Below are 16,463 nucleotides of genomic sequence, written 5' to 3'. Positions count from 1 at the left end.
TGGATGTATCAAAATTCTTAAACAGCAAAATCAAAGGGTGTTCAGCAGTAATGATGAAGTTCAGAGACTGCTTGAAACCCAGTCACACCTCGTTCAACTATGTGCAGTTTCTTTCAGGAATTTTTACAATGTGATTAACAGTGTAGAGTGGATATTCTCACCAAGTCATGATTTTAAGGGAGGCTGCGCTTTGTGGCAATGTCTACATGGCACTCTATGGAGGAGCGTACACTTACTGACAGCAGCTTCTGCATTTTCCTGTTATTTTATTCATAGATATTCATAGAATCCTATAGTGCAGAAGGAGGCCATTCGGCCCATTGAGTCTGCACCAATCACAACCCCCACCCAGGCCCTATCCCCATAACCCCATGCATTTACCCTAGCTAGTCCCCCTGACGCTAAGGGGCAATTTAGCATGGCCAATTCACCTAACCTGCACATCTTTGGAGTGTGGGAGGAAATCGGAGCACCTGGAGGAAACCCACGCAGACACGAGGAGAATGTGCAAACTCCACACAATGACCCAAGCTGGGAATCGAACCCAGGTCCCTGGCGCTGTGAGGCAGCAGCTGTGCCATCGTGCCACCCTTATGCATATCTGAACTCCCAGAATTGATGTTAGTCTCAGTGTAATAATGCCAGCGAGTGCTGGCAGTTTTGTTTACGTTCGCACAGCAAAATCTGGGCTATTAAAACTGGGCTGATGTCACCCTCTGTTAGCCCACCATCCAGATTGGATCAATGCAAGTTTGTTCTTTGATGTGAAAACATGGAGGCCAAATCTGCCTGAATGCTTAGTCAGTAATCGGTGGAACTATACAGACTGGGTCTAATGAACACACAGCATGATGAGCTGGATTTTATGTACCCCTGGCAGGATGTTTCCCAAGAGAGGGTACGTAAAACAGGGTGGGTGCTCATCCCTCCACCTTCCCACCCGCTCCCACCTAGGTACTCACGGGCCATGTGTTGCCCAACTGCACTTTCCCTGGAGAAGGTGGTGGTGAGCTGCCTTCTTGAACGGCTGCAGTCCCTGCGGTGCAGGTACACCCACAAAGCTGTTAGGGAGGGAGTTCCAGGAATTTGACCCAGCGACATTGAAGGGAAGGTAATTTATTTCCAAGTCAGGATGGTGAGCGGTTTGGAGGGGAACTTCCAAGTGGTGGTGTTTCCATGTTCCCATATATCTGCTGCCCTTGTCCTTCCAGATAGTGGCAGTCGTGAGTTTGGAAGGTGCTGTTTAATGAGGCAAGTGGAGAGTATTTCATCACGCTCTTGACTTGTGCCTTGTAGATGGTGGACGGGCTTTGGGGAGTCAGGGGATGAGTTAGTCACTGCAGGATTACAAGCCTTTGACTTATTATGGTTGATCCAGTTCTGTTTCTGGTTAATGGCAACCCTCAGGATGTTGATTGTGGGGGATTCAGCGATGGTGATGCCATTGAATATCATGGGGAGATGGTTAGCTTCTTTCTTTTGGAGATGGTCATTGCCTGGCACTTATATTACTTGCCGTTGTTAGCCCATGTCTGAATATTGTCCAGGTCTTGCTTTATTTGGACACGGACTGCTTCAGTGTCTGAGGAATTGCAAAATGTGCTCAACATTGTGCAGTCATCAGCGAACATCTCCACTTCTGACCTTATAATGGAAGTAAGGTCACTGATGAAGCAGCTGGAGGTGATTGGGACTAGGACACTACGCTGAGGAACTCCTGCAGTGATATCTTGGAGCTGAGATGTTTGACCTCCAACAACCACAACCATCTCCCTTTGTACTTTATCATCAGTAACACAATCACACTTAAGTGCAATGCTAACAACTAATTTAAACTTTTTAAAGACCCAACTTTGACTGAGATCAAAAGGAGTTTTAAATGGTAAAGACAGGATAAGGTTGGCAGGGGAGAACAGTTTGGCGAACTGGCCATTGGGTCACAACCTGCTGGATGGCCACACAAAGGCCCAGCAAATGAGATATGAAGATGGCGGACATTGACACAGACAGCTGGCAGATAGTCGTCAATGGCCATGACCTCTGCAGGTTGACTGATGGGACGACCATAGTAAGAGGCAAGGAGAAACAGAAAGTTCAAAAAGAGGGCCCAGAGGAAAGATAAACCAGTGAATCCTGTACCTTCCCGGCCCAGTACCACCATGTGTCAGAGCCTGCCATGACAGAGCAGGGCTCCTGAATCAAACCATGGAATGGAGAACACTAAAGGGCAAACCGTTGTCCTACAAGTTGGAAAGCTGCCAGAAAAACAGGGTAAGAATTAACTGAACAACCAAAAATAATCGGCTCAGTTAATACATTTTAAGTGGCACTTTTTTAATTGATTAATGGTTCGCACTGTTCTATTTGCCCAATGCTGGCACCTGCCCATGCTGAGCATAGACAGGTGAAGGGGCAGAGACTGTCTCCTAACCAAAGGTTAACTGAAAACTTTAAATGGAAGCTGAGCTGGTTAATGTCAGGGCCAGTGAGTAAGCCAACTCAGGTTATCACTCGCTCCTCGCTATACACTGGGTGGTAAAGATCAAGGTGGACAATCCAGTGCAGTACTGATGGAGCACTGCACTGCTGGAGGTCCCTCAGACAAAATCGAAGTCCCATCTGCACACTCATGTGGGTGGGAAAGTTCCCAGCGCGCTATTGTGAAGTAGAATTATGACTCTGTAAAGGCATATGGACCAAATGTGGGCAATTGGGACGAGCTTAGTGGTAAAAGCTGGGTGGCATGGACAAGTTGGGCCGAAGGGCCTGTTTCCATGCTGCAAACCTCTGTGACTCTAGCCCCGGTTCTCTGGCCAATACACCTCACTCAATCAAGATTTAAGAAAACAGTTCATTCTGTTCATAATCACATTTTCCATGAGTTGCTGAGTCCAGGTTCACTGCTGCATTTAATAAATTACAACAATGACTACATTTCAGAAAGTACTTATCATAGAAGCCCTCCAGTGCAGAAGGAGGCCATTCGGCCCATCGAGTCTGCACCGACACATTCCCACCCCGGCCCTATCCCCATTATCCCATACATTTCCTCTAGCCAATCCCCCTGACACTAAGGGGCAATTTACCATGGCCAGTCCACCTAACCCTTAGAGTTTGCCCTTAGAGTCACAGAGGTTTGCAGCATGGAAACAGGCCCTTCGGCCCAACTTGTCCATGCCACCCAGCTTTTACCACTAAACTTGTCCCAATTGCCCACATTTGGCCCACATGTCTTTATAGAGTCATAATTCTACTTCACAATAGCGCGCTGGGAACTTTCCCACCCACATGAGTATGCAGATGGGACTTCCACCCAGTGTATAGCAAGCAGCGAGTGATAACCTGAGTTGGCTTACTCACTGGCCCTGACATTAACCAGCTCAGCTTCCATTTAAAGTTTTCAGTTAACCTTTGGTTAGGAGACAGTCCATATTTTTGGACTGTGGGAGGAAACCGGAGCAAACCCATGCAGACACGGGGAGAATGTGCAAACTCCACACAGACCATGACCCAAGCCGGGTATCGAACCCAGGTTCCTGGCGCTGTGAGGCAGCAGTGCTAACCACTGTGCCACCGTGCCACCCCTTCAATGACTTCAATAGCTGCAAAGTGCTTTGAGATGTCTGGTGGCCATGAACAGTTCAAGGCATTCCTATTTCCTGCTCACCATTCAACACAGCTTCTGCGCACAGAGTAGGAGTTTCCTTAATGGTGAAATTACCATTATTAAGAGGGTATGAATTCCAGAGAGAAACATAGCAAAGATAAAGTTCTATACATTGAATATGGCCTGGGAGCTCAATCTGACAGAGACCAGCCATCCATTTATACTGCGTCCACTTACAAACATTGCAGCAGTTGTAATCATCCGAGCGTCCGCAAGGATGATTTGGTATCGGTTCATGGGCGAGAGGGGAGAATGATGATTGTAACCATGTGCGTGTACGATATTAATAGGAATGGCCCTGGAAGGAAACAAACTTGTGGAATGGCCCATTCTTGCCCTCTACATACCAGACGTAACTGGGGACGCGCCAACATCCAGACAGTCAATAATTCACCACGGTGACACAAAAGGTAAGTTGTGTACAATCGAAGGGGCTATCTCCATGAGAGCGTTGAAAGGCTCCCACAGGACAATACGAAGCATTTTAAAAGAGAAATGTAAATAGGAGTCGCGGAACCTTTCACATTGACCCAGCATCCCTGTTCTGGAGAGGTAAGAAAACTATAGATTGGAATGAGCTTTCACTGGAAATGCCTGCGCGAGGGAACAAAGCAAATCTCCGATTCCTATAAAATTTGTTCAAGCGAATGGAATGTAAAGTACCAGGTTAGAATCTTCAGCGAAATGTGTAATTAGCTGTGACAGCCAGAGCTCGACAATAAACAGAATGACAGCTGTTTGTACTTTCTTTGTAATCTTACAATGATCACCAAAGCCCAGCCCCTTTGTCCCATTTAATGTATTTTTAACAGGGTTTCAAATAAATACATCTGTCAATTATGCGTTTGTTAAACAATTTGCTAACCATTTGCTAAAATACTCCACCGAACCTGTGATGAATGGCTTTACAGCAGGGCAGGTTTCCTGAAAGCACGGAAATGTCCCACCTTTTCACAGATCAGGGAACGCGATGAACAGATGTGCGGTGAACTTTCAAACAAAGATGCTGGGAGACCTTCAACAGCTAAAAGCAAGAGGAGGCTTTTTTCACTACTCAATAACAGCCCCAAATTCAACAACGGCTGGAATGGGCTGTCATTCTTCTCTCAGAGGGTAGTGAATCTCTGGAATTCTCTGCCCATTGAAGCAGTGGAGGCTACCTTGTTAAATACGTTTAAGTCACAGGTAGATAGATTTCTGATCATTAAGGGAATTAAGGGTTATGGGGAGCGGGCGGGTAAGTGGAACTAAACCACTATCAGATCAGCCATGATCTTATTGAATGGCGGGGCAGGCTCGAGGGGCTAGATGGCCTACTCCTGCTCCTATTTCTTATGTTCTTATAACTGCAGAAACACTGGGCAAAAGTTTTTCTTCATTCATTCGTGGGGCATGGGCATCGCTGGCTGGGCCAACATTTATTGCCCATCACTAAGTTGCCCATATTCAGAGGGCAGTTGAGAGTCAACCACATTGCTGTGGCTCTGGAGTCATATGTAGGCCAGACCGGGTAAGGACGGCAGATTTCCTTCCCTGAAGGACATTAGTGAACCATATGGTTTTTTATGACAATCGACATCATTAAATTCTTAATTCCAGATTATTTTTTTTGAAATGGAATTCAAATTCCACCATCTGCCGTGGCGGGATTCGAACCGGGGTCCCCAGAACATTAGCTGAGTTTCTGGTTTAATAGTTTAGTGATAATACCACTAGGCCGTCGCCTTCCCCTGCCATTCTCGCTGATGGAATCTTCCGCTCCCACCAATGGCGATTCCCCCACAATGGATTCCCCAGCAGCGGAGGGTGTGAATGGTGGAAGAAACCATTGTCAGCGGCGGGGGGGACCAAAAGATCCTGATCGCCGGCTAATGGCGGGTCACCTCCACCGCCACAAAACATGCCATGGGGCCGGTGGGGGGGGGGGAGGGGGGTATCCCATCATTTAATCCATTTATCCTCGCTGTAGCTTTTTACTTATGATTTTGTTACATTCTTCATTTCTCACACTGTCCTCTGATTTTTTCTTCCACAGCATCTTGGTGTCACTGACAGGGCTGCCATTATTTATATCCATCCCTATTTGCCCTTGATCACGTTTCCTGATTTTCCCCATCCCCTCGCTGGCGAGAGCCTAATTTAAATAGATCCTAATGCATTGAGATATTATTAACGGGCCTCCCGCTGCGTCATCTCCCCTCACTAAATATTCATACATCACCGATGTTTACAACAGATTTGGGCAAATGAGAAACAGTTGGGGAGGTGGGGGTGCAAAGGCAAGTATCGCCTCCAGGGGGAGTGGGACATTACCAGTCACTGCCCCTGGCACAGGTTGGCAAAACCAACCTATGAAGTGCCAACCTGTGCCAGGGTCGGGCCTTAGTGGGAGCCCCATGGGTGGGGGAGGGGGGGAGTTTCATTTATGTGTGGTGTGGGGGAGAACGGGTACTAAGGGGTGATGGGAATGCCGGTGATGTGTGTGGGTGGGGGAGGTGGGCGGGGGGGGGGGGGGGGGGGGGTGGTGTTGTCTGGGAGAGGGGTAAGTTAACACTTTGTTCTGATCTAGAAAAGCGCCCTGATTTTTGTAGATGTGTCTTGCTGGCTTTATGAGGCCCTGCCCTGCCAGTGACCACAGCCACTCTTTTTTTGGACTGAGAGGCTCAGAATCTGGAGGGAAAACTGGTCGGTGGAGCTGGAGAGCTTCACTTCAATTCTCTGTCTGAGCCTGATACTTCGAGACATTTTGGTAAGATTCCCCTCTCCCCCATAGAGAGAGAAGAAACTGAGAGAAAGAGAGACAGAGACAGAGAGAGAAGAGACAGAGACACACAGAGAAAGTGAGAGATAGAGAGACAGAGAAGAGAGTGAGAGACAGGAAGAGAGACACAGAGAGAAAGAGAGAAGAGACAGAGACACACAAAGAAAGTGAGACAGAGGGAGAGAAACAAAGAGAGACAGAGAGACAGACATGGAGAGAGAGAGAGAAACAGAGAGAGAGAGTGAGAGAGAAACAGAGAGACAAAAAGAGACAGACAGAACGATAGAGAAAGAGAGAGACAGAGAGAGAGAGTGACAGAGACAGAGAGAGAGAGACAGAGAGAGACAGAGAGAGAAAGACAGAAAGAGAGACAGAGAGAGTCAGAAAGGGACAGACAGAGACACATAGAGAAAGAGAGACAGAGACACAAACAGAGAGAGACAGGAGACACACTTACATATGCACAGAAACAAAAATATGGAGCAGCAGAGAGGTAATGAGAGAAAGAGACAGTAAGGCAAGGACAGTGACAATGAGAGAGAGTTAGAAAGATGGGGAGAAAGACAGAAGAGTAGATTTTCATCTTGTTTGCCCTGGCAGTAATCTGACATGCCATTGAGATCAATGAAATGAAAATTAATGAGGTTCCATAAAAAGTGGATAAAGCTCTATGCTCGATCACTATTGATCTGCGACAGAGGGAAAGAAAATGTTGGTACATTATAATCACTTCCTCAGTATTCTGTATTTTTTCTGTTATTATCTTTTTCATTCTCCTTTAACCTATTTTCCTCTCACCGGTGCCATTCACTGGTTTTACTCTGTCATTCTGTTTTTTTCTGCTGTGCGGTGATTAGGAAACTCTAAAATAACTATCTGCTGGGGACCAGAAGCTCCATCACATATCTACAGCTGTTGGAACAGATTGAGCTCCGCACTTGCTGCAGAAGTTTAGATGTCTTTGTAACAAGACAGTACTGCTGGAATTTTCACAGCATTTCAATGTAAACCATTGGGTGGAAATCTCTGAGAGACTAAGTGAGGTGGTGGCATCTCCGGTGGTGCCTTTCCCACTGGCCAGGATGGCAAGATCCCGTGTCAGATTCAACACTTGGAACCTCATTAATTATGCACAGGTGAGTTCCCCGTTGAATCACTGGTGGACAGGCGGTTGATTGGTCCGCCTGCAGTCAGCTGATGGGTTCGAAGGTCCTGGCACCATATTTAAATCCCAGTCCAGCACACTCCTATCACTCTCTCCAGCCCACCCATTTTCACCAGACCCGGCAGGATGTCCAGAACCCGGAAGGTAAAGGTGAGTAGCCTCAAGAAGAAGGAGCATCAGTTTTCAATGCCAAGACCACCGAGGCTCTTGTTTGGGGAGTCCGGGCTCCCCGGCATGTGCTCTCCCCCAGTGACAGCTCAAAGAAGCCTCACCCCTCTGGCCCCATCCCCATAACCCCACATATTTACCCTGCTAATCCCCTTGACACTAAGTGGCAATTTATCATGGCTAATCAACCTAACCCACCCATCTTTGGACTGTGGGAGGAAACCGGAGCATCCAGAGGAAACCTACGCAGACACAGGGAGAATGTGCAAACTCCATACAGAAAGTCACCCAAGGCTGGGATTGAACCCGGGCCCCTGGCGCCGTGAGGCAACAGTGCTAACCACTGTTGCTCAGGAGGTCAGCATGGCTGCCACCAGTGCAGGGAGCGAATGAATGATTTAACCCGCTCTGCTAGGGCCAGTCCACTCTCCGCTCCCTCCATTCTTGGTGGCACAGTAGTTTTCTGTGGCTTCCTGTGCTAGCACCGAAAACCACTCGAGCTGGGTTGGTCTCAACATCCCAGGAATTCATGGTCCTCATGACTTCCCAGAGACGGATACCCGTCACATTTACGTGGTGGCTCCTGAGCCAGGTTGAGCAACAGTACTCTGCTGTTGGGTGAATGAAGCTGTGTGGAGTGCATTGGCTTTGTGGCAGCACCTGACAGTTTACGTATGAGATTCACTCTCGTCTTGACCTTGGCTCCAGCGTTGTGGAGGAGTTCCCCGTAGCTCAGTGATCAGTCATGATTGACGCCAAGATATTTTGGTGTTGGATCATGGGTGAGTGCCCAGCCACAGAGCCGGACGTGATGTTCTTCCTTGGCCTTCTAGTTGTTCAGGGGCAGGCTGTAATTATAGTCTTGGCAGCGTCGAGTCAAAGTCTCCATTTTCTGAAGTAGCCTTCCAAAGAACATATATCTTCAGTCAGTGTTTTCTCAACATTCTGAAGTTCTGTCATTGGGAAGGCCAGAGCCAAGTTTTCAGTATATGCTTCTTGGATTGGATTGATAGTGAGGAAGAGAGCTTGCCAAAATCTGGTCAACCACAAAGTTGTTGCATCTGTTTCCAATGGACCATGTCACAAGTGGTCCTTGGGGGTCATGTATTTTCCTTCACATTAATAAAATTGATGTTTTCCTGTTCAATCTTCAGAACTGTTTAAACCAAAGTGACTACTGGATGGATAGAAAATATCTAACATAAATTCTCACCTTTTAGGCGTGTCTGTCTCCAGTCCTGGAGAGAGGGTAAAGCTCCTTCTGTAATTCTAGCAACAATATTGTGTGGCGGACTGCCAGGAGGTGCTCAGTGACACCTGGAACACCTCGACCTCTGACCTGCTCAATTCTCCACCTTTACAGGAGAAAGTCCCAGTCTGCTCTTGGAACTTCGCAACACAGGACTCATCTCAGGTAAATCACTGTGTGGAAGCTCACTCACACATCCCCACATCCAACGCAACTTCATGCTAAGAATACTAAATCATGGAACAGACTGCCTGTGTGGTCTAAAGAAGGAACCTGGGGGAGTCGAAAGTGAAACAATTGAAAAATAAATCACCAGAATTTCAATAGATTTTCCCAAAAGTGGACAACTCTATCATTTCTGAGGAGAAACTAAAGGGCAGAAGAAGTGTCAGGTACCAATATTAAAATCTGGTTACTGGGAGAGGGGAAGAGGAGCCAGCATCGTATAATCCCTACAGTGCAGAAGGACGCCATTTGGCCCATCGAGTCTGCACCAACTCTCCGACAAGGGCATCTTACCTCAGCCCAGCTCCCGCCCTATCCCCGCCCCGATTCCAGGGGTAGGCGAGGTTCAGAGAACGCCATTCTCTGTTGGCCTCGGGTGGGGATTGTACAAACCTCGGGCGGATGTGCTGGTTAAAATCTGCCCTAAGGAGCAATTTAGCATGGCCAATCCCCCTAACCCATACAAGTTTGGAGTGTGGGAGGAAACTGGAGCACCCGGAAGACACCCACACAGACACAGAGAGGTGCAAACTCCACACAGACCATCACCCAAGGCGGGAATCGAACCCGGGTCCATGGCGCTGTGAGGTTAATCACTGTGCTGCACAATGCTATGTACTGGATGGAGACAGCCCAGTGTTGAGAGAAGTAAATGGGGAATTCCTATTAAACACACTGGTAAAAATGTTAACAAATATATTGCTCAACAACCATGGCATCAGAGGTTGGAACAAGAATTGGGCTGATCTTCCATGCAATATATGCAAATGTTATTTCAGTTCTGTTGAAATAGAATTATCTACTGAAAAACAGGTTTTAGTTCTTAAAGAGGTAACTGGAGATGTACTCACCATCGGTAAAAGGCTCCCATTCATAATGCTTTCCCGTGAGAGCTCTGTTATTGTAAGCAGAACACTGAATCTCCCGAAAGTCTCGACTCCCAGGTGGGCAGGGCTGTCACAGACAAGACACTAAAATTCAGAGCTAACGCTTCCAGAGCTTGCATATAGTAGGTTCATTGAACAGATGCTATTAGACTTATCATTGTCCTAGACCGTATGACTGGAGAGTACATTCAAATAATAATAACATAAGCAAGTGGCATTAAAGAGAGAGGGTTTTACTTACTGGGGGGAAACAAAACATAACCAGGCCTACTCTTACTTGAGTAATGGAACATAATTTCTATTTTTAGCATGGGCCATTAGGCTTATTTTGCTCTGGACCCAATTAGAAAGCTAAGAGCGTGGCAATGGCAGTTTCATTAAAGCAATAGCCTTGAACCTTGCAAATACATCATGTTATCCCCCAGCTTCTAATTTGGGCAAATCGGCCCCAAGCTCTCAACTGGCAACGATTTCAGAAGGAAGTTCGAGGTAGGGCCACAACCTCTGTAGCACTGATTCCCCGAGCCATACTTGAGTGAATAAGGCTTTGTGTGCAGGGTCACTGAATAAGTTAAGGTACAAACAATACTGCATGATTGCAAAACCAGACTGGAAAATCGTCATGTTATCCAGGCATTTTGTAACATTGCGTTTCACTCCCCGTTAAGGAAAATAGGAAGACAACATGGGCCGATCTATTCTCAAGAAACAATCAACTTGTTTCTTTCAAACATTCAGGGTGGCACCAAGCACAACAGATTAAATCATTTCTTTTGAAGGGCTGTTGTTACTTCGGAAAATGTCACAGCCAATTTGCACAAAAGGACCCACAAATATCAATGACATAATAACCAGGTGATCTTGTGTATAATTATATTGCTTGAGGAAGAAATTGCACCCAGTACACCTGAAGAATTCCCTATTTTTTTGTATGATTTGGCAGATAAAACGCTGCTAAAGAACAAAGGGCATCATCTTCGATGCCTTTGTCTGGAGAGCTGGCATTTGGACCGATGAACAAAGTGTTAGTGACTAAGATTGGCAACTGTGGTCACCTGGAAGAATCCAGGCAAGTTGAAGGTTTCATAGATCCCGACAGTACAGAAGACGCCATTCGGCCCATCGAGTCTGCACTGGCTCTCTGACAGAGAGAGTGCGATTTTACCGACTTGACATGCCCATTAATGGGCATAAAATTGCGGTAGAGCCGAGAAATCAGGTTCATGCCTGATTTCCTGCCTTTCATGATCTTACTGGCACCGGATATCCAGCTCATTCAGCCTGCCGCCCATTTCTGGTGAGAGGCTGAATAAATTATTAAAATTTATTTATATCTTTATTAACATGTGATTAGTGAGCCGAGTATGCAATTGTCTGGTCTCACTTGCCTTTGTGGCCTCACCAGGAGAGGTTCTCCCCAATGAGGAAAACAGCTGGTCCCCACAAACGAGGACCAGTGGTGATGGCCTCACCAGTAGAACCAGGGGCCATTGAGGCCCCCTCCCTGGAGGTCGAGGGCAAAGGGGTGCTCCTTGGGAAGTGCCAGCCTGGCACTGCCAGCTTGGCACCCTGGCACTGCCCATTGGGCACTCTGGTACTGCCTATCGGACAGTACCAGGGGTGGGGCCTGAGGGGGTGGGGCCTGAGGGGGCTGGCTCTACGGGGATTGGCCAATCAGGTTGGGGGGGGGGGTGCCTGCTGCAACTCTGCATGCGATCGGTGGGGTAAGGAAAGGGGCCCCGTTGACAATCTGCAGATGATTGCTGGGGGAGGGAGGGTGGGGCCCACGCTGCCACTCTGTAAGCAATCAGTGGGGGAGGGAGGGGCGTGATCGGTCTGGGCTGCCGGGGGGTTGAAGCAGTGGTGATATTTCCAGGCGGGGGCGGGGGGGGGGGGGGGGGGGGTGCTCGCAATCGTCCATGAGCCCCCAGGATAGCTGGAGGGTGGGGGGGGGGAATGTGTTGTCGAGGCTGTCTGCAGCAGCAGAGAGCTCACTGGTCTCTGTCTCAGATCTGTCAGCTCTCTGCCATTGCGCATGTGCAGCCACAGGTCTGCATCAGGTGATACACTCCATGAGAAGTGTAGAGACTCATCACCTGATCAAGGGGCAGTGCTCCGAAAGCTTGTGGCTTGTGCTACCAAATAAACCTGTTGGACTTTAACCTGGTGTTGTGAGACTACTTATGGAGCTGGAATACACAGGATATAGGCCTGGACAAAGGACACTTTCTGGTCAAACTGGGTTGTCTACCAGACATAGGGGCACCTTAGCCCCTTATTTGGGAGAGAGGTATGTGACCTATATGCCTCCAGCACCTATAGGCATGGCTGTTGAGTATACACCCAGAGATCGGGTGTGGCAGCACCTGATTGGACTTTATCGATCAGGGTGATCAAGTCCTGATCGATTGATTGGCAATGGCCAAATGGGTGCGAAAACCATCGAGGTATAAGGGGTGCTGCACCATGGAAGTATCTCTCTCTCTCTCTTCCCCAACAAACGACAACAACGGTGACCACCACCAGCAATGACCAGCACAAAGAGAGCCACCCCACCCAAGAAGGAAGGAAGGAAGAAAGAGCCAGAGTATCGAACCAGATCAAAGGACCAGACTACGCAGAGGACTACAGAGACCAGCACACAGATAAAGGCCAATATCTGTCTGGGTACTCACCAGTCACACAAAAGTTAAGTTATGGTCTAGTATTGGATTTGAACTTTGATATTCTATAAGATAACCTATTGTTGATTGGGTGGGTGATTATTAATTGTGTGTAAATAAATATTGTTGCATTAACACGAGGTCTATTCGCAATTCTTTGTCCACCGTATCAGGGTTAAAACAGACTGTGTGGCAGGCGCAGTAGCAATATAGAACTTTACATAACTTCAGGTTACTTTAGAGCCAGTGAGGTACTTAAAAAGTATAGCCACATTGTAATGTAGAAGCTACTTTAAGCAATTATTGCTGGAAATTTCACAGCAGGACTTACCTTTAAAGTCTACTTTATAAGAACTGGATGATCACAGAGTGCGAGACTTGTGCAAAATTCATAAAAACTTCAATGAGATTGGATTGATATTGCACTGGCTGCTTTAAATTAAACCCCCTTACATCCTGGCAGAGGTGAACTGAGAGACTAGCTACAAAATTGGGCTTTACACGACTGAAGCAGGGAACCGTTCAGATGGCACAGCACTGATTAAACATGAAAGTGCTTTTTCAATTCCACATTATGCTCCAATTTGATTTCCAAGGGGAGAATAAGGGTATCGTCAGGCTGTCAGTCTGCTTTACTGTCTAACTGTTCAGTCTCTTCTGCCGAGACCTGGTGATACACCCCATGAGAAGTATAGAGACTCATCACTGGAACAAAGTGGGCAGCACGGTGCCACAGTGGTTAGCACTGCTGCCTCACAGCGCCAGGGACCCGGGTTCAATTCCAGCCTTGGGTCACTATCTGTGCAGAGTCTGCATGTACTTCCCGTGTCTGCATAGGTTTCCTCCAGGTGCTCCGGTTTCCTCCCACAGTCCGAAGATATGTAGGTTGGATGGATTGGCCTTGCTAACTTGCTCCTTAGTGCCCCAAGACGTGCAGGTTAGAGGGATTAGTGGGGTTAATGAATGGGATTTAATTAAATGGGTGGGGGAAGGGGCTAGGTAAAATGCTCTGTCGGAGAGTTGGTTCTGACCTGATGGGCTGAATGGCCTCCTTCTGCACTGCAGGGGATTCTAAAGCAATGGGCTGAATGGCCCTTTAATATTTGCAACTTGTGTCTATTTCTGAGTATTTCTTTACTTTTGATACAGATAGTGTGAGAGTCAATTTAACATCACCAACCCGAGCGGGTAAAAGACAGGATTGGATCAGCAATCCATTTTACATCCAGTCTCACTCTACGTCCTGTTTCCTGTCTTTCCGAAAGGCCAGGTCTTTGTGGAAATACCTCAGTGATAAAGAGTGGTGGTGGGGGAGAGGAAGCAAGAGTAAAGGAATATAGATGGTTAACAAAATACACTGTAACATTGACTCTCCTGATTCAACCAAACATTGGCCGGAACTGTACCACCTCGCCCGCCATGGAATCGGAGCGGGCGAGGGTCCAACAACGGAAATCTCCGTTGACCTCAGATGGGAATTTCCGGTCCCAAGTGAGGTCGTAAAATCCCACCCATTGTGTTAACTGTATATTAGTTGAGTGTATTCAGGCGATGGGCATTAATTAGAGATTCAATTGTCTACCCACATATAGGAGATGATATAAACAGGGCTTCACGGTGGCACAGTGGTTAGCACTGTTGCCTCACAGCGCTAGGGAGCCAGGTTCAGTTCCCGGCTTGGGTCACTGTCTGTGTGGAGTTTGCGCATTCTCCCCGTGTCTGCGTGGGTTCCCTCCGGGTGCTCCGGTTTCCTCCCACAGTCCAAAGATGTGCAGGTTAGGTAAATTGGCCAATGTCAAATTCTCCCTCGGTGTCCCCGAACAGGCATCAGAGTGTGACGACTAGGGGATTTTCACAGTAACTTCATTGCAGTGTTAATGTGACTAATAAATAAACTTTAAAAACTGTGTTTGTTGGATTTGGAGGAGTGTGTTTGTAATGTAGATAAAAGCTTATAATTATGTAAAGATTAATTAGGCTGTACTTCTATTCTGGCTATCTAGAATAGAACACATTACAGTATCTACAGCTCCTCTTCCCCCAGTATACATGAAACCACATTGCTGTCTTTAGCACCTTGAAATCTGCTGTCTCTTTTCCCGTGATCCTTGTATGATTTTCCATTTTGTATCCTGACCTATACTGAAGTTGATCCATTATCCTGGCAAGTGATGCTCATAGAATCCCCACAGTGCAGAAGGAGGCCATTTGGCCCATCGAGTCTACATCAACTCTCTGACAGAGTACCTTACCCAGGCCCCCTCCCCCACCCTATCCCTGTAACCCCACACATTTACCATGGCTAATCCATTTGACCTACACATTTTGGGACTCTAAGGGGCAATTTTACGATGGCCAGTCCACCTAACCTGCACATTTTCTGGACTGTGGGAGGAAACCGGAGCACCCAGAGAAAACCCATGCAGACACGTGGAGGATGTACAAACTGCACACAGACAGTGACCCAAGGCCAGAATTGAACCCGGATCTTTGGCAGCAGCGCTAACCACTGTGCTGCCCCAAAGGGAAATGTCAGGAGTGGGATTTGAACCCAGGATCCTAGAAAGTGACTTGAACTCACCAGGACTCCACAAGGGAAAGAATTACATTTCTTAAGTCTGGCGCCTTAGACCACTTGGCCATCCTGACAACGGATGGACAGTGCAGATTGAGTACTGTTCCAGAGTTGCCATTTCTCAGTTGACCATAGACACTAATGATGAACTGTTCGTGATAGACACTACAAATTCTGTCTGCACCCAAATTCTAACAGGGGTCACCAGATAGCACAGTACAATGGAACTGCTGACTGATTTAACCCGGGCACACAGAGCAAAAGCAAGGTTTGAGATCAGGGCTGAGGGTGGTGGTGGAGGGTTGGGGAGTGAAGGTTCATGTGGATAGACAGTCATAGAGGTTTACAGCATGGAAACAGGCCCTTTGGCCCAACTTGTCCGTGCCGCCCCTTTTTTAACCCCTAAGCTAGCCCCAATTGCAGAAGCTGGGGTTGATGTCCCTACAGAAGAGAAGGTTGAGAGGAGATTTGATGAGGTGTTCAAAATCATGAAGGAGCTGGACAGAGAGAAAATGTTTTCATTAGTGGAAACATAGAAACATAGAAGATAGCAGGAGGAGGCCATTTGGCCCTTCGAGCCTGCTCCGCCATTCATCACGATCATGGCAGATCGTCCAACTCAATAGTCTAATCCTGCTTTCTCTCCATAACCTTTGATCCCATTCACCCCAAGTGCTATATCAGCCAACTCTTGAATACATTCAATGTTTTGGCATCAACAACTTCCTGTGGTAATGAACTCCACAGGCTCACCACTCTTTGGGTGAAGAAATGTCTCCTCATCTCCGTCCTAAATGGTCTACCCCAAATCCTCAGACTGTGACCCCTGGTTCTGGACTCCCCCACTATTGGGAACATCCTCCCTGCATCTACCCTGTCCAGTCCTGTTAGAATTTTATAAGATTCTGTGAGATCCCCCCTCATACATTTGAACTCCAGCGAAAACAATCCTAATCTAGTCAATCTCTCCTCATACATCAGTCCCGCCATCCCCGGAATCAGCCTGGTAAACCTTCGCTGCACTCCCTCGAGAGGAAGAACATCCTTCCTCAGAAAAGGAGACCAAAACTGCACACAATACTCGAGGAAGAGTTGAGAACCAG

The 16,463-nt window shown here is 47.4% G+C and overlaps 1 protein-coding gene across 1 annotated transcript in view; it reads right to left on the bottom strand.

Annotated features, from left to right (window-relative positions):
- The window catches only part of LOC144479147 (thrombospondin type-1 domain-containing protein 4-like), a gene marked incomplete at its 5' end in the record, with an annotated part of 401,941 nt that overhangs the window by 362,440 nt on the left and 23,038 nt on the right, over window positions 1-16,463 (bottom strand). Inside the window, one exon of the mRNA XM_078211401.1 lies at window positions 10,087-10,189. Within this exon, the coding sequence (XP_078067527.1) occupies window positions 10,087-10,189 (103 nt within the window). The remainder of the gene's footprint in view (window positions 1-10,086; window positions 10,190-16,463) is intronic.

This window comes from Mustelus asterias, chromosome 1 (genome assembly GCF_964213995.1).
Source record: "Mustelus asterias chromosome 1, sMusAst1.hap1.1, whole genome shotgun sequence".
In the NCBI taxonomy this organism is placed as follows: domain Eukaryota; kingdom Metazoa; phylum Chordata; class Chondrichthyes; order Carcharhiniformes; family Triakidae; genus Mustelus; species Mustelus asterias.
The sequence above is the reverse complement of the archived record's forward strand: the minus strand, read 5'-3'. Positions and strand labels throughout refer to the sequence as shown.